The sequence below is a fragment of the Lathamus discolor genome, chromosome Z (assembly GCF_037157495.1).
Source record: "Lathamus discolor isolate bLatDis1 chromosome Z, bLatDis1.hap1, whole genome shotgun sequence".
In the NCBI taxonomy this organism is placed as follows: Eukaryota; Metazoa; Chordata; class Aves; order Psittaciformes; family Psittacidae; genus Lathamus; species Lathamus discolor.
The window spans coordinates 1100191-1124322 of NC_088909.1; the positions used below are offsets into that span (position 1 = coordinate 1100191).

At 42.0% G+C, this 24132-nt stretch overlaps 1 protein-coding gene across 1 annotated transcript in view; it reads right to left on the reverse strand.

The window, feature by feature from the left end:
- PHLPP2 (PH domain and leucine rich repeat protein phosphatase 2) overlaps positions 1–24132 on the reverse strand; it is a 34572-nt gene that overhangs the window by 8558 nt on the left and 1882 nt on the right. The window contains exons 3-15 of the mRNA XM_065662046.1: positions 19055–19188; positions 16691–16881; positions 16128–16253; positions 14793–14947; positions 10751–10897; positions 8138–8368; positions 7206–7408; positions 6021–6081; positions 5237–5332; positions 3080–3235; positions 2131–2331; positions 983–1145; positions 342–472 (exon numbers count right to left, since the gene is read on the reverse strand). Of these exons, the coding sequence (XP_065518118.1) occupies positions 342–472; positions 983–1145; positions 2131–2331; positions 3080–3235; positions 5237–5332; positions 6021–6081; positions 7206–7408; positions 8138–8368; positions 10751–10897; positions 14793–14947; positions 16128–16253; positions 16691–16881; positions 19055–19188 (1995 nt within the window). The remainder of the gene's footprint in view (positions 1–341; positions 473–982; positions 1146–2130; positions 2332–3079; positions 3236–5236; positions 5333–6020; positions 6082–7205; positions 7409–8137; positions 8369–10750; positions 10898–14792; positions 14948–16127; positions 16254–16690; positions 16882–19054; positions 19189–24132) is intronic.

Sequence of the window (24132 nt, forward strand, 5' to 3'; positions counted from 1 at the left end):
CAGTTCGCAGCCGAAGGACCTTGTCTAATCTAGAGTTTTAGACAGCAGCCTGTGGAAATAACTGCACCAAGGAGAGGAGTTTAAGGTCTTGACCTCCTGGAGATGTCTGTCTGCTTCTGCCAGAGACAGCTGGGAGAACCTCATACCACCTGAGAAATTGCTTGCCCTGATGACTTGGCCCCAGACTTTTCCCTTCCTACAAGACAGAAAACCTCAGGTGCCTCCGGGGACATTATAACATTAAGTTCTGTGATACACATTTTACTATACCATTTCTCCTCCTGGGAAGTGTTACTATTCCCTGTGCAGGTCACTGCTGCGTTAACATCTCCATGGCTCACCTGAAGACATCCAGTGTCTTGTGTTCTAGCACCAGGTTTGTGTTTCCACTCAGGTCCAGCTCTTGCAAGGCACCTGGAAGTGCCTCAGGGATTAGTATTTCAGTTAACTCGTTGCAGCTCAAGTCCACAAACTGCAGTACCAAAGAAAGCACAATATTCTCTGTTGTGTCACGTGATCGGTTGCTCCAGTGCTCTTCCCAAACATCATACAACCCCACTGTTGATTGTATCCCACAGAACAGGTCACTGAGAATGGGTCTGATACATCAGTAAAAGAACAATTTATAAGCAGCAAATACTTATAACCTGCAACAGCAAGGACTCCAGTACTGAAAGAACAGGTCATGCTAAAGGCAATAGAGGGCCTATACATACAGACCTGCTTAGCTATTTAACACTCCCTGTCTCAGGTAGTAAACCAGAAATACCAGTAAACCAGTCAGAGACAGAGGGTGAAGATGAATGAGAGGTGAGACATCTTTGATCAAGTCTAGATCAGTAGATCTAGAACGTATATTCTGTGCCTTCTTCTTGGGTTGTTCAAGCAGAATGCTGGGATCTCCAGTTCCTCCACTAAGTTACTGTTCATCCTCCAGCCCAAACTTTCCCCCGATATATCTTTAACCTCTCCACCAGAATACCTGAATATGGGGCAAATGCAGGATCTCTGGAAAGATGCTGATTTCATTAGAGTGTGCAATAAGTGTGTGAAGCAGCTTGCAGTTTGCCACTGTTGTGGGAATTGTTTTCAGTTTGTTGCCACTCAGGTTCAGCTCTTCCAAGTGCTCCAGCTTACTAAGTTTGCTGAAAGGGAAACAAAAGAATACTACATCCTACAGGCACGAACTTGGCACTTTCTAACCCTGCAGATAAGGTATTCAGAGACAGTGCCCTTTATGAGCTACATTTCTAATTAATAGACAGCAAACCAAAAGTTCTAAGAGATGCTGTCGTAAGAGCTCAGGGTCCTCAAGCCTGGCTTATATTTATACAACAGACAGATCCGTTCACCCCTGACTTGTAAAGCACTGAAGCAGAAGATTGTAGTGTCTTGATTCTAAAACTGGCAAAAGCCCCTCAGCCATGCCTGTACTTTGTAGGATTAAACAGATGTACATGAAAGCGATGAATGTATTTATCATTATGCATAAGCAGCTGAAGTTCTCTTAAACTACGCTTGGAAAATCATAAAATCCCAGCCTGGTTTGGGTTGAAGGGACCTTAAAGCTCATTCAGCTCCAACCCCTGCCTGGCGTGGCCAGGGACACCTTCCACTAGAGCAGCTTGCTCCAAGCCCCTGTGTCCAACCTGGCCTTGAGCACTGCCAGGGATGGGGCAGCCACAGCTCCTCTGGGCACCCTGTGCGAGGGCCTCACCACTCTCATTGTAAAACACTTCTTTCTTATGTTAGATCTAGATCTACCCTCCTTCAGTTTAGAACTGTTGCCACTTGTCCTGTCACCACAGGCCTTGGTAAAAAGTCTCTTTGTGCCTTTCTCATGAGCCCCTTTTATATACTGAAAGGCCCCAGGAAGGTCTTCCTGAAGCCACCGCTTCTCGAGAATGAACAACCCCAACTCTCCCAGGACAGGAACCACTGCAGCCAACAGAATCCTGTGCTAATTCCCCTGAACATTCTATTCCTCAGTTTAGGTGTGTGTAGGAATGGCAGCCTCTATCATCAAGCCACAGGAAGAGCATCGTGCTTTGACCCCAATCCACACACAATTGCAGGAACACAGGCAACATCCTCCTTTTGAGCACTATCTCACCCACCAGCCTCACGTACCTTGCAGGGAAAGTCTGTAGGTGGTTGTTTGCCAGATGTAGGATCCGTAGACTCAGGTGTCCCACCAAGACAGGGATGCACTGATCTGTGAGGTTATTATTGGTCAAATAAAGCAGCTGCAGCATGCTCAGACTCTCCTCCCCTGTACCTGCAGAAGGCAAGGACTCCAGGCTGTTTGCAGATGCATTCAGGTACCTGAGGCTAACCATAGCAAGGGCAAAAATCAGACTTCACATCATATAAACCACTCCATTAACAGCAGGAAAAGGAGTTATACAAATGCCAGTGTGGACAGAGCAACAACATTGGACAGGAGGCCAGACAACACAGTGTAACATCCCTACTCAAATCAAGATCTACGAGGCTACTAATGACTTACTACCTATAGAGCACCGCAGATGCACACAGCATTTTCCAGTAAAAGTGCATACTGAAGAATCGGTGGAGGGGATGGGTAATACTGGTAAAAGCAAACTACATGAACTCTTAAGTCTTTAAAACAAGGGTTGAGTCATGACTGAATAGACAGTTATGAAAAGGTGTTCATTTGTAGGGGTATCTCTCACTGTTCTCCAATGACCTGATGTATTTTCTGCTGAAGCATCTGAAAATCCATATGTTTTTTTTCCTTTGCACCCGAATTTACACGCTACTTTTAAAGACAGAGCTCTTCAGCCAGTATCTTAGAAACAGCTGAAACTGAAGCTAATTTTTCAGTTGACTGTTGGGTTCAGCAAGCCTAATTAAATCTGTAATTAAACTATAACATGGACTGATTCCCTCGAATCAGCTTGATGACTTCCCTAATGACACCTGAATTACAACCTCTTAAACCTCATTATCTCCTATGTAAATGGCACCTTGCAAGGAGAGACACACAGACGCCATTATCAGCCTTTATGGTACCAAAGGTCAATACAGACAAAAGATACTTGCTACAGCCACTCACTTCAGAGCCTTGACAAAGAGCATCTCTGGGAGTTTAGTCAACAGGTTGTGCTGTATGTCCAGCACCTCCAGTGGAAAGTGTTCTGCAAGAGGTGGAAGGCTCTTCAGACGATTGTGTCCCACCATCAACTTCCGAAGGCTCAAGCTGCTGAAGATCCTATAAAGACACAGGGGTTTTGTGTCAGCCACATTCACTCATTTTGACATCCAGAGTGGGAAAAAGTAGTATTTAATCTGTTATAATTTGACTGTATAGCAGAGAAAAATTAGAACAGACTGATTCCTAAAATGTAAACAATGATAAAGCGTAAGAACACACATGGTAGAAGATGCCTCAAGTCACTATGAATGCCTGCAAGTGTATGCATATTTTCCTCTATGCTACTGCAGATTACTAACTTGTGATATGACTGTGAGCATTCTCTCAGGCAAACAGAAGAAGAGAAGTCATAAGCATGAATTTAAATGCCTGTTTTCACTTGTGGGCAGAAAGAAGCGCTTCCCCTGTGCCAATTTAAATTCAGACCTTTAAGCAGCTGCTTAGCATTCCTGTGTTACTTCTGGGGCTATTGTCACATTCTCCAGAACTGCAGTTATTATTGAAGGAAAAGGCCTCTGTCCACATGAACTTCAGAGATTTGTTTGCAGGAATTCTGAGAAAGGATACCTGAACACGCCTGGGCACTGCCCAGAACCTGCCCATTTGCATGAGGTGGTAATTTTGGATTATATTCTGAGCACCCTGAACTGTTTCGCAGAGAGAACAGCTTCGCAGCATTGGATGTTAAAGCTTCATTACTGCACTGCTCCATGCAGATCAATTATTTCTTTCTGTACACTGTGGCTTCTCAAAGCTAATTACACTGGCAAGGAAAAAAGAAGCAAACCAGAAACCATTCAAATGCAGATACATCAACTTCCTCATTCAAGCTGATTCACACAGAGCTGGATAGGCATCTCCACCCAAAACCGTCACCACTTTTTTACACTTAGTTGTCTCAAAAACCAGTTGTATCAGACAACTTCACAGTGAATCATAACCCCCTATGTGAGGCTCCTTAAAGCTTTAGTCTGACGGATTAACCTGGTAACTGGCTGAAAGTCAGTGCTGGCTAAGTTCTAACTGTAAACAAGACACACAGTGTTAATGACAAACGTATACTGCAAGAGATCCACACTGGATGCAGTTAATTCCAGCACTTAGGAATCTTTAAAGAGGCATAAATATCTTGTTAGGATATGTATTTCTGCATCTGAATTCTGCAGGATTAACATAACATACTTAAAGTTTGGTCCTTTTCATCCACTGGCATGGCTAAAATTATTTTCTAAGTTGTCATTACTGCATCTTTGTTACATCCTTTTCATGTATATAGTCTTGTCTCTGACAACCATTAGAATGTTACTGCTGAGATAATTTTCTACACCTGATGCTTTAACTGCTTCAACCTGCTCTCTGCATTTCTTCACTGTAACCCATCCTTCCACTCTATTTCAATATAGCTTCCCTTAGAAACTGTGCCTTATTCATTACAATCACACCCCACCAAACACACTTGTTAGACAAAGAACATTTGGGTTTTGCTCCTTCCCATGGTATCCCTGGTACCCTGGAGAAGTCATTCAAAACATCTGCAAAACTACCTCAGTTCTTGGCTCCCCTTTTCTGCATTTCTGCAGAAACTGAAAGAGAAACAAGGAGAAAGGAGTTGGCTGATGATGTGTTTTATAAGCTACCTCTGAGATCAGACATACGGTATCTCTGCTATCTCCCTGTGACAGGTTAACAGATGAATCTCCGTGGTGCAATGCAAGGCTTATTAGGGTCTCACCTATGACCTATGTTCACAGACACTATGGTAACAACAACAACAAAAAAATAATCACAACAGCGTGTTCTACTTCAGGTGCAAACAGCTGCAGTAGAAGCCAGAAGCACAGGATGAAGTCACCTGTCCCCTATTATTCATGAAGCTGATTTGGAAGTTAGTTCTTTCCAACATTTGAATAGAGCCTATTTTGATGCTGCACAGAGAAAGTAACCGAATGATGTCTCTGCAAAACAAGGAATAAAGCAAATGGAAGTGCACTATTTGTCTCTCCCCAGTCAGCTAACCATAGAAGAAAGCTCAGCTCTGTTATAAGAAGGTTTGCTGACCTGAGTGGAAGCTCCCCAAGGAGGTTGTGGCTCACATCCAAAACTTCCAGCTTCTTTGCTTCACAGGCCCAGTCTGGGACACACTGCAGTTGATTGCTGAGAAAAGCAAGGGGGAAAAGCTAGACACCAGCACTCCACATAGAACATACCGTTTGAATATTGCATGACATGAGTGACAGCCAAACCAAAAACAATAGGCAGAAAATGAACAACAGTATCTGAGCTAGTCAGGTGGAATTTATCATGGCTAGTTGTGTAACACCAACTGAGCTGGTGCATGATTGCTAGAAAGTCCTCATGCAAGGCCCTGATGATCAGGCTTTTGGTTTACAGCAATGACATCAGCAGAACAGGCCACCCTATGTCATCCTTGTATTGTGCTTCAACCTAAAACCAAAGCAAAAGGTGATCAGGTCTCACAATGCTGTTCCAAGGGCAGCCATCGGCAGTGAAGCCAAAAGCAGAGATCACTGGCAGCTACTCTAAATGTCTGCTCCACAGACTGCCACCATTCAGCCCAGTAAGCTGTTCAGTGGTCCCTGTTTGGCTTTTTGTGCTGATTACAGCCTACAGCTAAAGGATAGCCAGTCACCTAGACTAGGTTCAGAAGGGATTCTGCTCTGGGTCATCATTCTTTAGTGCTGGGCTTTCAAGTGAAGATGGAGTGTCTTCCCTTAATTGCTCTCAACTCTTTCAAAAGATTAAAAGCTCCAAAAAGTTTCTGCAGAAAACAGCAAAGGTATCCAGATACTTGCTTTATATTCTGTGGTGTACAGTCACTTACTGTGAGAGTTCTAGACAAGTCAGTTGACCAGGAACTCGGTAAATATTGACAGCTGTCAGACCTGATGAAATAAAGCAAATAATTATAATTGCAGAGCTTCAGAGGGAAAGCACCACGGAGAAGCAGCAGACTAGTTAGCAAGCGAGACTTAGTTTTACTTAATGGATACTCGAGGTCTCTACTCATCCTTCCCAAGACAGAGTTCACATTCACACTTAAGACATCTGCCATATGGCACAAGAGCTGCTCCCTATTCCATTTCTCCATCCGCCACATGGGGCACCAGAATAAGGGAGAACTGTATTTTTTTTTATTTGTGGATTCACAAACACATCTCACAGGGAAAAGGAATTCCCTAGACAGTAACTCAACACCACAACGTCCTCTGTTACACAGTTTGCACACAGACATATGTGATCCCTAGGAACTGACCTCACAAGATCCATCACACATGGTTTCACTACTGTAACATCAGTGTAAGTATTCTGTTTGTGGGTAGAGGGCTGTCCTGGGTTCAGCAGTAGCAGTCATTTTAATCCTTCTTAGTAGCTTAGTGCTGTGTTTTCGACTTTAGTCTGGGAACAACGTTGGTAACACCGATGTTTTAGCTGTTCCTAAGTAATGTTTACTTCAATCAAGGACTTTTCAGTCTCATGATCTGCCAGGGAGGAGGGGCACAAGAAGATGGGAAGAAGCAGAGACAAGACACCTGACCCAAACTAACCAAAGGGGTATTCCATACCACAGCATGTCATGCCCTCCATAGAAACGGGGCAGTTACCTGGAAGGCTCAAATCGCTGCTTGGGTCGGGCTGGGTATCGGTTGGCAGGTGGTGAGCAATTGTATTGTGCATCACTTGCGTTTGTTTTCCTTTTCCCCTTTATGTTTTCTATTCTCTCCCCTTTTATTCTCCTTATCATTATTATTATTGGTGGTAGCAGCAGTGGTCTGTGTTATACCTTAGTTACTGGACTGCTCTTATCTCAACCTGTGGGAGTTGCACTCTTTCCATTCTCCTCCCCATCCCTCTGGGAGCAGAGGGGAAGAAGAAGGGAGGGAGTGAGCGAGTGGCTGCATAGTTCTGAGTTACCTGCTAGGCTTAAACCACAAGGGCAAAGGGCTGTTTTCTTTTGTTCTCAGGGCTTGGAAGGAAGAAAGTAAGTGAAGAAGGCAGAAAGACATACAGTTGCTGTTGGCATAGAGGGCCCGAAGGGAGAAGCCACTCAGCGTCAACTCTTTCAGCTTATTCCGCTCGCAGTGCAGCTGCTCCAGGCTGCCCAAGGAGCTCAGGTCCAGATCTGTCATCTCATTGTCTCGTAAATCCATGTAAGTCACAGATTTGTTCCCCTCCAGAGTGTCAGCTGCTGCTCTCTTCAGGTTGTTCAGCCTAAACACTCAGAGATAAGAGTTATAAAGTCAGAAAACCAGACACTGGATGTCAGTAAGAAGAGAGAAGACAGGAGAAGGAAGGAAGAGTTACGGTGAAGTCTAACGCCAAAGTTAAGCACAGACGAATGTGTGAGGAGCAATGACTGATTTCAGGCAATGAATACAAAGAAAAATGCTTCCTTTGTCTGAACTGCTATATAAAACCATTTTACTTATTCCCCAGGGCTGAAGAGATTCTGAAGATCAGTTTAGAAATGAGAAGTCAAGCCAAGAGACAGCTCCTTTGCACTGACACAGGGAGCTAACACAGAGACTAGGTAACACACTGCCTCACCACAAAGTTCTTTGTCCCTTTCTGAGAGCTCTGCAGTTGGCAGCCCGAATAATCTGGATCTCATCTCAGGTCCAGGGGAAGGCAAAAAAGGGTCAGAGAGATCAAAGAACTGCAGCAGCTCATAGTAACAGCATTATCAAAAGAGGAAACAAAATTAATTCCGGCACTTAGAAACCGCATTCAGTGGCTTCAGGCATTGGTCAGTTAACCTGTCTCCTCGAAGTGAACTCTGCACACTCTTAGAAACAGAACTCCCTAAAAGCTAAAGAATCAGTGAGAAAAAAACCCTACACGTAGTTTATCTCAAAATGTGCTAGAAGTTACACAGCTCCTCTGCTATAAATGGAAAGTAGCAATCTGTTTTATAACCATATGCAGGTTTCAACCCCTTACCTCAGGTCCACACTTTTGATGTGACTCATGCGGTTCAGCACTGCCAGGTCCAGGGTCTCTAACACATTCCCTGCCAGGGCCAGTTTGTCTACAAGGATGAGCTTCTCACAAATTGCTGGAAGTTCACAGAAGTTATTGAAGGAAAGCCCAAGACAGCTGAGCTGTTGCAGACTTCCCATTTCTTCTGGTAAGGATGTGAGGAAATTCCCATCAAGCCACAAGGTCTGGAGACTGCAGCAGTGAAAAAGAGAAAGAAAGTAATTCAGCAAAGAGAAGCAAACCTCACATTTAGCGTTTTCAATGTTTTTTTTCCATATTGCTGGTGTTAGTGTAGCTATTTTTTAAAAGTACCTAACAGGTAATTTTATTCTTATACACAAGAAGTTACTGGAGTACTTTTATCACGCATGTAATAGACTTGGAACTGCATGTATGCACTACCAAATAGTTCCTAAATTATTTTGGAGGTAAACTTCCAAGTTAACCTAACTAAAACACAAATCAGTACTTACGTTGTAAATGAAAGCTAATTTAATTAATTACTTGATTTTCTACAAACGGCACAGCTTAATCACAATTACCGTCCCACAAACACAATGGTAACAGGTTTTTACATTCTAGTTGTCCTTTGAGACCCTCAGAAACGAACAGTGTAGCTCTCTGTTCCAAGATGAATTGTTTTAAAGTTTATATGGCTTTTGAGACTCAAACCCACAAAATACAACTCCCTCATTATGATTATGTTCCAGCAAAGAACTTTCTGAACACTGCTTAGCGATTGCAGAATGCCATCTGGGGCCATAAAAAGTTCTTACAAATAAAGGCTCAATGGGTCATAAAAGATGACTGAACGCATAACTAAGTTGTAAACCTCTGAAAACCGTAAAGCCAGCACACAGCTCTTCCCTCACAGCTTGCAGATGGCTAAAAGATTGCTCTGGAAATTACTTGTTTACATCCAGTGTAGCTGCAGACGCTCCTTTTGTAAAGATACAAGCTGGGGCAGAGCAGGCCACAAGGAATGAATAGCTCAATATCATAGGATTAGCTAGGTTGAAAAAGACCTTTAAGATCATTAAGTCCAACCATTCCCCAGCACTGCCAAGGTTACCACCAAACCATGTCACTAAAGGCCTCATCTATATCAGTATTTATCTAAACAAATGCAGTAACAGTCTTGCATTTAAATTTACCTAAGCTTAAGCTTTTATGCATTCTGGGTAGCTACTGGGGAAAATGAAGAATGTTTTTATTCCAGTAAACACTTTAAGACAAAATTTTCAGAGGGAATTGCTCATGTATTTCCATGTTAAAACCCTCTTTCTAACACAAACCTGAACCAATTCTGTACAAAGCCGTCAAAATGTACTAGTGCTGACAAGTCACTAGACCTCTGCAAGAAGTTACCATAGAAAATTTTTACATAATAAATTAAACCTCTAATACTATTAAACTGCATCAGCACTGAAAAGCTTAGATGCAAATAAGAAACAGAAATTCAGAAAGTTACACACCTCTGCAGCTGCAGAAAAAGGCACATTAACTTATTTGAGAAGCAATACAATTGCCTTCAGACAATTTTTCACCAGGATCATGTTTCTTCATCTTTTCCACATGAGCAGCTGTAATGTTTTCATAGTATGATAAAGGAACTGCACCTGAGTGTCTTTGGTCTTATGAGGTACCCTTATACTTGAAACTTGCATACAGTTAGGAAATCTGCAATCCTTTTTCTGTGTGACACTTTGAATACTGCAACAACTTAACCAGCATGCTCTTGCTCATATAAATAAGGTCCACAGGCTAGGCCTCTGAAAGTTCTGCAAAGCCCCACTGGTCTCCATAGATGTTCCACTGTACCCATCTGCAGTTGTGGAAATACCCTGACAGCATGGTCTTCAGAAACTCCTAACTGTTTTTATGGAAACATAGTATTTATGTTTAACCAATAAGGTACCATCATAATAATAGTTAAAAAAAAAAATTACAAGAGAATAGAGGAAGAAAATGAGAAGGCAACAGGCATGCGAATGCAAGATAGCAGCAGATGCAAACAGAAAAAAGATGCTTTCAAATTTACATAAAATTGGACGTAAACCCACAAGAAATCATACAAGTCACCCCAAAGTAAAAAAAACAAACACAAACAAACCCCCACAAAAAACAACCTAGCCTTTACATTTACTCCACTTCAGCAAGGTGGCGCCTGTGATTCAAGGCTTTGTAACTGACTGTTAAGTGTCTTCCTTAGCCACTCCAAAATAGGCAAAATCCGTTCACCTCTGTTAGAAAACTGATTTACACTAATATATTTTACATATGTAGTAGAATAGGCAGGAAGTCACAAATGATGAATGCTAACTTGCTACACAGCAGTGACTTTGAGTGGCAACTGTATAAAAATACTGCAGTATCTTCATTTTCAAGGAAAACCAAACCTTATTGGACATCCGGGTTCTTGACTTCTGCTGGACTCAAAACCATCACTCAGTCTTCATGGACAGAACAAGCTGCCCCAGCACTCACACTTTCCTAAGTAGTACCTTCACCTCAGCTGTGCTCAGACAAAGAATGAAGGATGTTTATGACCACAGATAAACAGAATATACTTACTTCAACAGTTTGCCAATCTGGCTTGGCAAGGAATGAAGTCCATTACAGGAAATATTAAGCTCTGTCAGAGTAGAGATCTCACACAGTGACACAGGAAACTCTCCCAATCTATTATGAGACAGGTTCAGGCTCTTCAGCTGAGAAAACCTATTGGCAAGAATACTAATTAATTCACAACCTCCATGGTCTGAAAGCACACAAAACAAGTAATGAAGAAATTTTAAGTCATACACTGGTGATACGGTCAGCTAACTCACTATGGGAGTTTCTGCACAAATCTGATTTTAAGTCATGGTATTTGTACCTCAGGGATAATGCCACCATGGTCTTACTGTGAGGGGAAAAAAAAAGAACCTTCTGAACCCTGACTCCTGACAGGCTTCTTCCTAGTGACTGTTACTAAGATGACAGAGACTGAAAACATTCAGTTCAGAAAATGTACCTTCAAAGAGTTATTTAACAAACTACAGCTGTGCAACTTGGGAAAACAGTAGCTGAAAACATTAACTGAACAGTTCAGAGAACAGAGCAGAAGAGAACACCTTTTTCAAGCTACGCATAACAGAAAGCCTGGCGAAGTTCTACAAGAGAAAACCAGGAAAGTGCTGACTTCACACTGTGAAGCCCCAAGACCTGCACCCGTAAGTCTTTTGGATGAGATTCCATATCTGAAGTGCCATTTACTTGCACGAGCGCCACACAAGTACTGTCACAACCCCCTCAAGTCACTACAGTCCCACTTCTGTTTAACAGATGGTTGCCTGTTCCAGCTCCCTCTATCACTGTGCTAGGTCCAAACAGAGGGAAGAAACTGAGCATGGGCTGGGGTAATATGCAAAAGTTTCTTCTCCCAGAGTTCTCTTCCTAGAGGAAACAAAAGTGTTCTTCCTCAAGTAACAACACCATCCCAAACTGAAACCATGAGAAATTAATTAGTGGGAAAATTGTCGTAATGCTTTTATGTCACAACTGTGAATCTACCAGAGAAGTACTTCTTGGAAGCATGCAGCTCATCAATCTGCTCCAACCGCCATACTTTTTGTTAGGCAGTGGTAAGTCTAAGGTTAATTAGCTTGAGAGAGAATATTACTCATAGCTGGAGATGTCTTAAAGCACAAGACTGAAAGGTTTCGAAATCTTTGAAATCTGAAAGAAGAAATTCTTTATACTGACTCCTTTTTCAGATTCAAAATACTTGGAACAGTTTGTGCGGGAACGATGCATTATATTTCTCTGTTTTGCTTTATAATGTTTGAGGCTGGTAGTGGTGGCATTTTTAAAAAGAACAAGCATATCTAAAACTTTAACACAGGTTGTTTGCTTTGACAAATCATTTAAGTAAGGGCCAGGCATTTTGTATTTGCTGTGGCCACAGACAGACTCTCTTGTAACGCAAGTGAAAGATGCTGTATTGATAACAGCCTTCCTAAAAGGAACATGTTGTAGATCTAACAAAGATCTAACAATGATACAAAAAAAAAAAAATCAGAAGCTTGCACACAGAACTTCACTTTCAGTAATGGAAAAGGAGGAAACAATGAGGGCATACCTCCAGATTTGAACTTTCTAATTAACTGGTTCAACTTTAAGAGATTTAGGACAGATCACAGTTCTCAGGTTTTAAAATCAGAAAACATGTTAATGAAACTGCTTTTTCTGGAGTTCTACAACGGCATTTTGTACGGCATCTGTCCTTAACACCAAGCAACTCTTTCTCTGTGATTAGCAGAGTGTGGTGAGAAGCTGCCCCAGAAGGTATGGCATTAAATTAACAGCATATCCAATATTTAAAATTCAAGCCCCTGGAACAGTATCAAAGCAAACACATAGGCAGCATTAAAGTTTCCAAAAGCTGGAGGGAAGCTGGTACATTGACACAGTTTCTTCTAAGACTCCTTAAGCAGACTGTCATATCCAATGGGGAGGACAATACTCAAAAGCCTTCTGAGCTCCCCTTCTGTTCCTTCTCCTTTGCCCTGATACTCTCAAGCAGAAAGGATGTAAGAATGGAATGCAAACCCAACTCTCATTCAAGCTCTATACATGAACCATGTATTAGAGGGAATAAGTATCCTGAAATAGTTACGGCTCAGATTTTGGCCTGCACTCTCACAGGGCATACTGAGATTAAGCAAAGACGTGTGGAAACACAGCCACAAATCCTCAATGGGATGCCCATCCTCTGTTCATCAGCCCAAACTGGCGCTGGTCTGAAACATTCCCAGTTTAATATAACATCCTGCTCTGCTGCCAAAGCATCCTGGTGCAACCCTGTATCAATTAGCTAGAATGGTGATAACAGGCACACACCATGTATACACATGTGCACACACACACACATTTATCACTGAAGATCAAACTGGATAATGCTCTCCAGTAAAGGGAGATAGCTGAAAGGCAGTACCTTACATAGAAAATAAGCTGGAAGATGTAACAAAACAGGTGGGGTTATTTAATTTTCTTTGCTTAACAACTCCCTCTTAATTATTTTGTTCCGTTATTACAGTTATAGCTAATTAGACTCCTGAATGTCAAACATTTCCTCAGGGGAAGAGACCTGACCACTGCAAAGAATTCTGCTGTTTGGAATCGTCAGTCTCTGACACTTAGCTGGTCACTGATAAGACCTACTGGAAAGAAGCAAGTTTCTTCATTTGGGGCTGTGACCTGATAAACATCCTAAAAACCTCAGAAAGCAAAAAGGCAATGAGCAGCCTTATGTGGGCTACCTAATGCTACCTGTTTATTCAAGATTGTGTGAAGTGAGGGCTTCTTTTATGGCTTTTGTTTGTTTGAGGATTTCGGCTTCATCAGACATAGTCACTGCCAGGAAAAGAGTCGAATTTCTGACATGTCAGATCTCTTGTTGACTACAAGCAAGGTCAAAAGAAAATTCAAGCCCCTTTGCTGATCCTGTGAATCAAGGACACCGCATTTTAGAAAATGAAGCTCTGATACAGTTTTCAAAATCATATAATGTGTGTGAAGCAGAAAGCAAAATCTTGAATTATTTTAAGCAGCTTTTCCAATAACAGAATCCATTACAATTCAGCAGTTAGAAAACATTTAAACAAGTTCCGAATTGAAACAAAACTAATGACTCTCAATGAAAGAATTCACATAGGTGAGCAATTTCCCCCCGCCATATAGCCTCATGGATACTTAGGCATCTCATTACTCTCTAGGAAGAAAAGTGAAATAACCTGGTAATACATCCCTAGAAATAAACAAAACCAGAACAAAACAAACAAAAAATGTAGCTTTGCAAGGTTTCTCCAAATACATTTTTCTTAAGGCATAATGCGTTCCAAACACAGAGCCATTTGACAATATTACTACAGGTTTCTTAACAGCTTTCAAAAGTCAGAGTGGTTCCTTGCATTCTTTTTGGCATGGCTAGTGCAGATATCAAGACTAATCTTCCTCTAGATTTTTATGGGTTTCAGGAGTTGATTTAAAAATATCTCTGTAATACTCCTTCACTTACCTAAGATGACTGTATTATGATTCCATGCCATCACACAACTGCTACTCTCCTAAAAGCAGATCATTACCATTTCCCAAAACAAATCTGAAGCCTCACAGGCCTTCTGCTAACTCTAAATGTACACAGAAAACTTACCAAAATAGGTTTTTCCAGATCTGCACTTCTCCTTACAAACACCCACAACAGCAGCATAATGCTTTCCCTCACCTTTTACTTTATACCCCAAAATGTTCTCTATAGCCAGCAGCCTTATATTACTATTGCATCTTGTCCATAAGAATGGCACATCACTCCACAAGGCTCGTCTCAGATCAAACTTAGCACAAAAGGTTTCTGGAAGGGAGTTTATGAATGTGAATACTGTCAATTGTTGGAATCTTATGGCTGCCTGCACTACTCAGTTCTGCTTCCTGGGCCCCTCACTGGTTACAGCTTCCTGAAGATCAATCTTTTGCTCATCCCCATGAAAATGGGCAATACACTCCCTCTCTTCTCTATCCCTGGATGCACACATCAAGAACTTCAAATGCAGAAGAAAAAGAATTCTTTGCAGACCTGCAAAGAGAGTCAAGACTCCCTGCTCCACTTGATCTCATAAAATTGTGTCGTAGGTTGAGGTAGATGATGTCTTGACTGTAGAAGAGGTGCTCAGGTACTTCCTCAAGGCTGTAGCATGAAAGATCAACCATGCTAAGACGCATAGACACAACCTGAAAAGGAAGAGGAAAAGCTGCAACTGGGCAACAATTTTCTCTGTAAGTCCAACATAAGGCCAAGAACTGCCAGGAGTAAACAATCTGCAAGAACCCCTTGTACCTGTGAGGTAGAGTCCATGCAGGAGTCTATGCACTGAGTCCATGCACTGAGTCCACAGAGTATGAGTTTATGCCATTTGCTACTTTTGTTTCTGAAAGCCCCCTGAAAAGGACCTGGATACCAACTAGGACATACACAGAGAAAGCCCTGCTCTGCACATGCAACAGGAACTGCCTAAAAGCTAGACCGCAAGACAGCCAAACAGATGGAGAAAACCCTGTCTTTGTCTGAGGAAACTCTGCTGAGAAAGCATAACCTCCAAGTGCATTCCAAAGATCGAAACAGCAACAAGGAGTCAACTTTCAGTTCAGTCCTTTAAGGTTTACAGAATCTCTGCCTAGCCCAGCGATTTCTTCCTACTTTCATTACCTTATTCAGGCTATAATATTGGAATCATAATCTGTTATGACAAAAAGGCTTCATAAATGATGATTTTGTAACACATAAAGTCTTCACAAATATCAGATCTCCTTTCATTAAGTATGCTTTGTTTCAAGGTCTGCAGTGCTTCATTCCAGATTTTACAACCTGCTTTATCTTGAACTCATGCTGTATTTCATAATGTATTTATATATATACATATGAGGTCAAAGTGTGGCTCAGCATTAAGATATCACCATCTAATTGTACTTTAATATGGAGTGAGAACGCAGCTCTGAACAAAGTATACTTTCCTGCTGACCTATGATCTCTGTTAACTCAAGCCTATCAGGGTAGCACCATGCCAGTCAGGCCACAGTTCAGGCAGATGCAAGTATAGCAACCAGTGCAATTTACAAGTTTCTATGGCTGTAAAGTCAATCAGTCCCTGGGGTTTGCTCTAGTGACTTGTGATTAGCTGCTCTCAATAGGTGCAGCAGGGCTGAAAACAATCCAGAACTACCACTCAACACTGTTGCACAGGCACAGAGATAAAATAAGACTAAAGGAAAACCTCTGTAGTCCTGAGCACGTAAGAAATTAAACAAACTGGAAAGCGTTTGGAACATTTACCGGCATCCCAGCTTCATCTCTGCCTGCATCTCAAACCCCTCCTGCCCCTGCACCCACCACCCGATCTCAGCAGGGCCTCACCGTGGACGCCTGCCGGTGCCACCGCTGGTACTCCGCCAGTGTCTCAAAGGAAACGTGGTACGTTTGAGCCTGTGCTCCAGCAGACGTGAAAGCCAGTGTGTACTGCCGGCGCTTCATCTCTTCAACCTGCAAAGGGAGAATCAAAACCACAACAGTCTGCATGAACTCCAGCAGTTACAGTGGATCTGAGGTGTAGGGGGAGGCACTACCAACTACTGGTAAGACTGCATTTTGCTGAAAACACTGCTGTAGTTACTGGATAGAAACACAGTGGTAAATCCGTCTTAATATCTTTCTGTTGAAATAGATCCAAGAAGCAATCATTTCTAGAATGCCCATTCACAACACTGGCTACTAACATGAAAGCAAAACTAACGTCTATTCCTCTGATTAGCCTGAAGACCACCACCTAAGCAAAGCATGTAGAAAGGGGTTGTACAACTCTCTGCACATGTTCACGGAGTAATTTGTAACAAAAGCCTAGATTAACTTCTTGTGGGTAATATCCATCATTACAATACCTTCCTTTCTAACCCACAGGAAACGAAACAAAAAAGTCTTACCTTCCCTCCAACCAGAGGCAAGATGTGCATCTTCCCAGCATGGCTGTCTTTCACAGAGGACACAATGAGGCACGTACCACAGAGGATTACCAAGCGCTCTGCCCACTTGTGCAACTGGGTTTTTCCTTTGCGTACATTATATACTCCAGAGAGCAAGATACGATCTAACTGTTCCACTTGACATGGCTTTTCTAAAGACAAATGGGACATTGGCATTTCTTTTCCCTTTGTTCTTTACGCTCAGCTGTGAGTTCAAATAGCAGCACAGCCGTAACAATCAGTAATTGTACAGAACAAGTAAAGACAAAACAGGTTGAACTTTAAAGAAAAAAAATAAAGCAAACAAAACCCTGTCATGGTTTAGAGAACAAAGAAATTCAAGAGACATCCCTAAGGAGTGCGAGAAACATGAAGGTTGCTCTCAGTACTTGAGCAGGCCCAGAGGAGGCCATGGAAATGGTCAGATGGCTGGAATACCTCTCCTATGAAGAAAGGCTGAGAGAGTTGGGTTGTTCAGCCTGGAGAAGAGAAGGCTCCGGGGAGACCTTTCTTTAGCCTTTCAGTATCTAAAAGGTGCTTATAAGAAAGACACAGAGAGACTTTTTACCAAGCCCTGTAGTGACAGGACAAGGGGCAACGGTTATAAATTGAAGGAGGTAGATTTAGATGAGGTATCAAGAAGTTCTTCCCTGTAACAGTGGCAAGGCCCTGGCACAGAGTGCACAAAGAAGCTGTGGTTACCCCATCCCTGGCAGTGTTCAAGGCCAGGTTGAACATGGCTTGGAGCAACCTACTCTAGTGAAAGGCACCCCTGCTTGTGGCAGGGGGGTGATCATACCACATGATGATCGTCCACAGCTCATCCCATGGCAGGAACTGGATGAGCTTTAAGGTCTCTTCCAACATAAACCAGCCAGGGATTCTATGAATTAATGCTGCAGGGGTTGGAACTAGGTGGTCTTCAAAGGTCCCTTCCAATCCAAATCATTCTGTAACTCTACAGTCCTAAGCAATGTTTCCCTAGCATCCCCTATGTTCTGAGCTGCAGGATTTGCATAATCCTCCATAGCATTTCCTCTAATTCCACCACTCCTTTTAAGAACCACTTTATCAGCATTTCTTTTACTTTCTTAGAACAGGTCTCCTGAACACTATTCAATCCTTGTACTCCTTCCTCCACAGCCTCTTTCTAAGCAGGACTACCTTCCCATCCTAACTGAAATTACTCAATCCCATTTTTTGCCTACTTGCTTCCATGAAGTTGAGTTGCTGTTCCTGAATTTTTAGTAGTTCCTGCTTGACATTCACAAATTGAATTGCTCATTTTTAACTCAGAAGTTCTCTACACACGTATACTTGATGCCTCTCCTCCTTCCAGGTGAAGTAACTTCTGACTCCCTGCTGCTTGTGCTATAAACCCAGACTGTATAAATCCAGCACCTTACACTTCTTTCCATTTCCATTACACTTCTACGCTGTTTTGCCTGTTCTGCACACAGCTCCCAAACAGAAGGGGTTTTTCTCAGGTGGAGAAGCTGAATCCTTATGATACATTTGTCTGATACTGAATAAACAAAGGATGGCTAGCAGCTTAGTTGGGCTACCCACTTCCACTATGCAAGAAAAATTTTCTATTAAAAGCATTTTGATATTTTTCTGAAATGCAAAAAAAAAAAAATACATGGTGAAGTATTTAAAAGTAATGAAATAATTTCATTATCAGCCTCTCTCCCCCTTATTCCTTTTATATTTCCTCTTCACTTCAATGAATTCCTTTTCTGACTGCTAGCAGCATACACCAATACTGTATGGGGCCTATGACTATTATTCTGTTGCTTCTTATGCATATGGGATCCTGCTCAAACTGACTCAATAGGCCAGACAGAAGTCTTGCTTCTGTGGTCAAACGCACTGGGTTTCTAATGGCAGCCTGCATTATTCTTAAATGGCTGGCACTTTTACTCTCTATTACAGACCTACCTTGCCCATATCCATACACCTTCTGGAAGTGCAACCTTCAGGCATATCTAGACCGAACTGCAATGTTTCTTGTCTCATTAGGACCTCTAAGGCACTGGCTGTAAACACTGGAAACTAAAGACAACAGAGCAATCCTGTGTCTTCCACTGGAGCTGTCTTTTCTTAAGCCACAGATAGGCTCAAGAGAACTACAGAACTGTGGGATTTTTTTTTTCTAATAATCTTGAAAACTCATGATTTTTAAGAAACGCTTACTAGTACTTTTGGGTGTTTGATGTAGCCATTTAAAACCCCAAAATGTCAATGACCTGGGCTTCAGCTGAGTCCCACCTCACAGTTAAAGCTACAGGAATAGCAACAGTGTGCACACCCACAATTTCTTACCACTGTAAAAGCGAATCATACAGCTGAGATCAGAGTTTGCTGCCTCTTCCTGCATTCTGACAGGATCATCAAAACCCAACCCAGCCAAGTAGTCATACACAATCTGAAGCGGTTTTTCTGTGGGCTCCAGCCGCCTGTCAAAACATACAAGAAAGTAGTTTGAGAACACAAAGAAAATTAAACAAGTCTCATTGCAGCTAAAGTGTAAGGAATACCAAAATGAGCGGGGACATCTCCAGCTAGATGAAGTTGCTCAGAGTCCTATCCAACATCACACACAACAAATGACTAATGCTTTTGGTGACCAAGCTTGAAATTTCAAAGCCTCAAGATCAAGTTTGTTCAGTAAGACCTGTTTCATACTCAACTTTGTTGACTAGCATACATTGTTTACACTGCATGTCTTAACACAAAGTGTTTTATTACTGTATGTACCGAACCTTGCTGCTGCTTCTCAACAGAAGAACAAAAGTATTTCTGATTCTTTTTAATGATTATATTGTAGTACTTCCACTACAACTGAGAGCTTTACAAATGTCATCTCATAACTGAAGCAGAACTGATTTCATAAAATGTGCACCAGTTACAACTATCTAGTCATCCAGACTTCCTTTGCAGTCAACAGGACACACCTCAAAAACTAAAAGGACTTCAGGTATTCCAAAGACATACACCGAAACTCTTTACTGCACACACAGGACCTCTGGATCAGAAACAGGATTACTCTCAAAGTTATGGTCCAAAACAGCAACGTTTTTTTATCCTGAAAAGACAACGTAGTTCATATGCAGCTGATCCAGAAAACCAGTTCTTACTGTTCAATGTTTGCTAAGCCTAATTAGGGCAACTTGGCTTCCCCCCTTTTTGCTCTACATGGAAATACATCAACTTGCTAACCAGAAGGCTGTACATGAGATAATCCCCTTCCTCTCACTTCAGAACTTGTCTCTTGGAGCTTCTCCTGACTAATAAACTGATACAAGGCCTTGCAGACTCTAGTCTTCAGTCAGCCTAAATATAGTTGGAAAGTTATTGGCAAATTTCAACCCGTAAATAGGCTTTACTTAACCAAGGAGGAAAACCTTGTTCTGCATCTTCAAATCCACCCGAAGGATCACTCCTTGGTAGTGCTGGTTAGCTTGGAAATCTTTCTTACTCCTTCCTTGAATGGATTAGTAGGACTTAAATTTTACTTTCTGAAACATCAGCTGCCCTACCCACAGAAAACATTTATGCATACAGTGTCCCTCACCACTCATAATTTTTGGTCAATTTTTAGAGTTTATCCTAACTTCATGAAGCTTCCAATGTGACCAAAAGCAGTATCAGAGATAACAACTTGCTATGTACTGTAAGTACACTCCAGACCTCATACATGAGGATAATATTAATGCATTAATTTTAAGTTCAAGAGGTAATCAGGTTACTGTCAGCAATGCATGGCATTGCTGCTGCTGCTGCTGGTTTATTGTGGGGGTTTGTGGCGGTGCTTTTTTTCAAAAAGTTTTTGGAAACTGCCTTTTCTTTCTGCCCCTTCTTTAAACCAGTAAAGGAAATAAAGAGTGACCCAGTGAAGTTTATGCAAATTCAGATAAATTCCACCAGAAAACACAATCCATCCCTTTCCTTAACTAGGCCTAATTATTCTCTGCTGGTACCCTCTCAGATGCTGACACACATGTATGACAATGTGTCCTGGGTTCAGCAGTAGCAGTCATTTTTCTCCTTAGTAGCTAGTGCAGTGCTATGTTTTCATTTTTTGGCCTTGGAACAGTGGTGATAACGCCGATGTTTTCAGTTGCTGCTCGAATGTTTGGTCTGTCCAAGAACTTTCTGAGCCTCACGCTCTGCCAGGGAGGAGGGGAGGCCGGGAAGAAGCAGAGACAGGACACCTGACCCAAACTGACCAAAGAGGTATTCCATACCACAGCATGTCATGGCCAGGATGTAACGGGGAGTTACCTGTAAGGGCTAGTTCACAGCAGGGTCGGACGAGGTATGGGTCGGTGCTCAGCTGGGGGGAGTGGGGCGAGTTATCGGTGGGCTGGTGCTGAGGTGTTGTATTCTTTCCTCTTGTTATTTCCTTTATCATCATTATTATTGGTGGTAGCAGCAGTGATTTCTGTTATACCTCAGTTACTAAACTGTTTTTAACCCATGGGAGTTGCATTCTTTTCGGTTCTCCTCTCCGTCCCTCCAGGAGCAGGGGGAGGGCAAGAAGGGGGGGGAGTGAGTGAACGAGGTTTGTGGTTGGGTTTAAACCACGACACAATGACACGATTTTCTGCCATGTTCCCAATTATCTGTGATGCCTTCTTTAAAGAAAAATCCTGTGAAATGCAAATACACCAAAACTTTTCAGACCAAATGGAACAAATGGTCAGAATCCACAGGATTTCAAGGTATGTAACGCCAAATTACTTAGCTCAGACACTGCTGCTGTTTAACCCACCAACAATTCAGTACAGCTATTTCTAGCCCCTGTTACACTGACTGGAAATGAGTTTAATCTCCACGGCAGGTTTAGGGCAGCAGCTGTTCAGGTTTAGTTATTCAGTACTAATTCCATCAAATTTCAAATCTCAAGACCACATGAAAGTTGCTGGTACCATTTAACGTGTCTTAGAAGCAGAATCCAAGTTTGACTCAGTATCACAAGTGTAACTTGCCTCCTGCAACTGGGGTGACCTCGCTTGATGTCATCCACTTCATTTCAGAAGACTTCTTATCTCATTGCAGATATAATTTTGAGAGCATATAAGCAAAGACCAGATCCCATGTGTTCCAAAATAAAATGGAAAATAGTTTCCAAGCCAAATAAAACTCCCCCAAAAAGTAAACAGCAGTTGAGAATGGAAATTCAAACAGTGCTGATCACCACCTGCAGCACCACCAATCACTCTGACACTGCTCAGTTTCTTGGAACTCCTGGAAAAACCGCCTAATCCAACTACAATAGAGCTCTTTATACAATAAGCATGAGAAGCTGATTTATGAAATGCTTTTTCTTTCCCTGTTCTGTAAGATGGACACGAGACAAGGCACTGGGGCAAAGGAGTACAATGCCCTCAATGCTTCTTTCTCTGCAGGGATTTCTTCAGTTCAAATACAGGCTCTTGATCTTTTTTAAGATCATCTGTTGAAATCTAGCAGTTTAGAGCCAAGCACTTCAACAAAAAAGTAACTGAGATTTAGGTTATCACTTCATTTTTTCTGCCACAGAAACAGACAGAGGTAATCTTGGAAATGACAAACCTGTGTCCTGGAACAGGCAAGCTACTAGAAACTGTAATAAATAACAGACTGCACTGAACAATACTGACTTCCAATACAGTAAACTCTGATGTGTTCTCCACTCCTCAGTGCAGAATTCAAGAAGAATATGAGATATTTGACTGGATCTCCAAATGCCTTGTCTGAGTTTCCCTTGGCTACACTTAGATTCCAATTTCTTTGCTATTAAAGCCTTATGTTTGCCAGAAAACAGCTTTTCCAGCATGTGACTCATGGCTCAGGAACCATGTTCCTGATGCTTGAGCATCACTCACAGAAAAAACACTTAAGTAGTTTGTATCTAGATCTCCTAAGGAAAAACCAGACACTCCAATTTGGCTGCTGAATGGACAGAGGCTTTTGTGGGTACGTGCTGAATGATATGGTTGTACACCAGAATTCAGGAAGAACCTTTATACAGTAAAGGGATAAGCACTATTCACACCACACCCGTGGCAGGGGTTGGAGCTGGAGGAGCCTTAACATCTCTTCCAACACAAACCAGTCTGGGATTCTATGAATTAATGCTGCAGGGCATTAATCTGAATGCTGATTTGAAAACCCCCTAATTTTCTTACAAGATGTAAAGCTTCATCTTGTACCCAGTGTAATATGCACTAGATGCTGGCACACATAGAGAACATCCTGCCTGTCACAGCACCTGCTATTTGACACACACAGCCCATTATATCCACACCAGTATCACATATCTGATACTGGACGCTTCCACTCATCAGAGAAGCAGCTCTGTTAAGCGAAGGTGCACAGGGTAAGGAGATGAAAAAGCCAGTAAAAAGTAGCAACAGTTACAAAACTCCTGCTGCAACTGCAACGTAAGCAACAGTCAAATGTTAAAACCTTTGTAGTTTAGATTTTTGTTGTGAAAGGTGTCCAGGTACAAAGAAGGTATCCATGCTATTTTGTTTAACCCTCCCCTCTGCTGGAAGGTGTAATTTCTAAACATGAAAGGTTGCTGATGTACAGAAAGATTCTGGCTAGAAGAACTCTAAAGATCCTTGAGGTGCACTGCGGAGAAGAAAAGAAAGTTCTGACAGAAACTGACTCCCCTGCGCACAGACTTTAAAAGGAAATGCAAAATGATCATGAAGACACCACTGAATACTTAGAATGAATTATGTTATTCTTCCATTCATCATCCAGCTTTCAGTCTTCTAAGCCAGATGCCAAATCAATCTCTGCCATACTCAGCATCTGAAAGTCACCTACTGATATCAAAGGGTGAAGAATTCAGAGATAAAGGCACCTAGAGTAAAACGCAATCAGATGCTTAATGGAGTAATTTGTATTTGTGAACAGGTTATTACAATCAGCAAAATTTGTACAAGGAAGGAATTATCTCAACAAGGCATTGGAATATCTTGAGTGTTCTGTCATCTCCCTGTGGACAGGCAAGTAGGTCCCATCCAGGCCTGCTTCCTGTTACTAACACAGATGCTACTGAAGCAATACTGGTAACTCCCATGAGGGAAGTAATTCAGGAATCTCTTCTGTGGCAAATACATTCTGAGATTTATATGCAACAGACACTCTGCAATCAAGAACTCTTCATTAAATTAAAGACAAAGCTTGACAAAGTGCTAGACACACCAAGAGGCAACAAGAGTGGGAAGCCAACACTTACAACTCAGTACCTGCTTCCAAAACACTGGCAGCAGGACCGATTTGCGAATCTAGTGCAAAGCCTGCAGAAATCAGAGAGGCATGGCTACTTAGCACAAGAAGAGACACAGATACTGAAAACAATTCAAACACAAAAGCCATTTCAAAATCTAAACAAATTCACA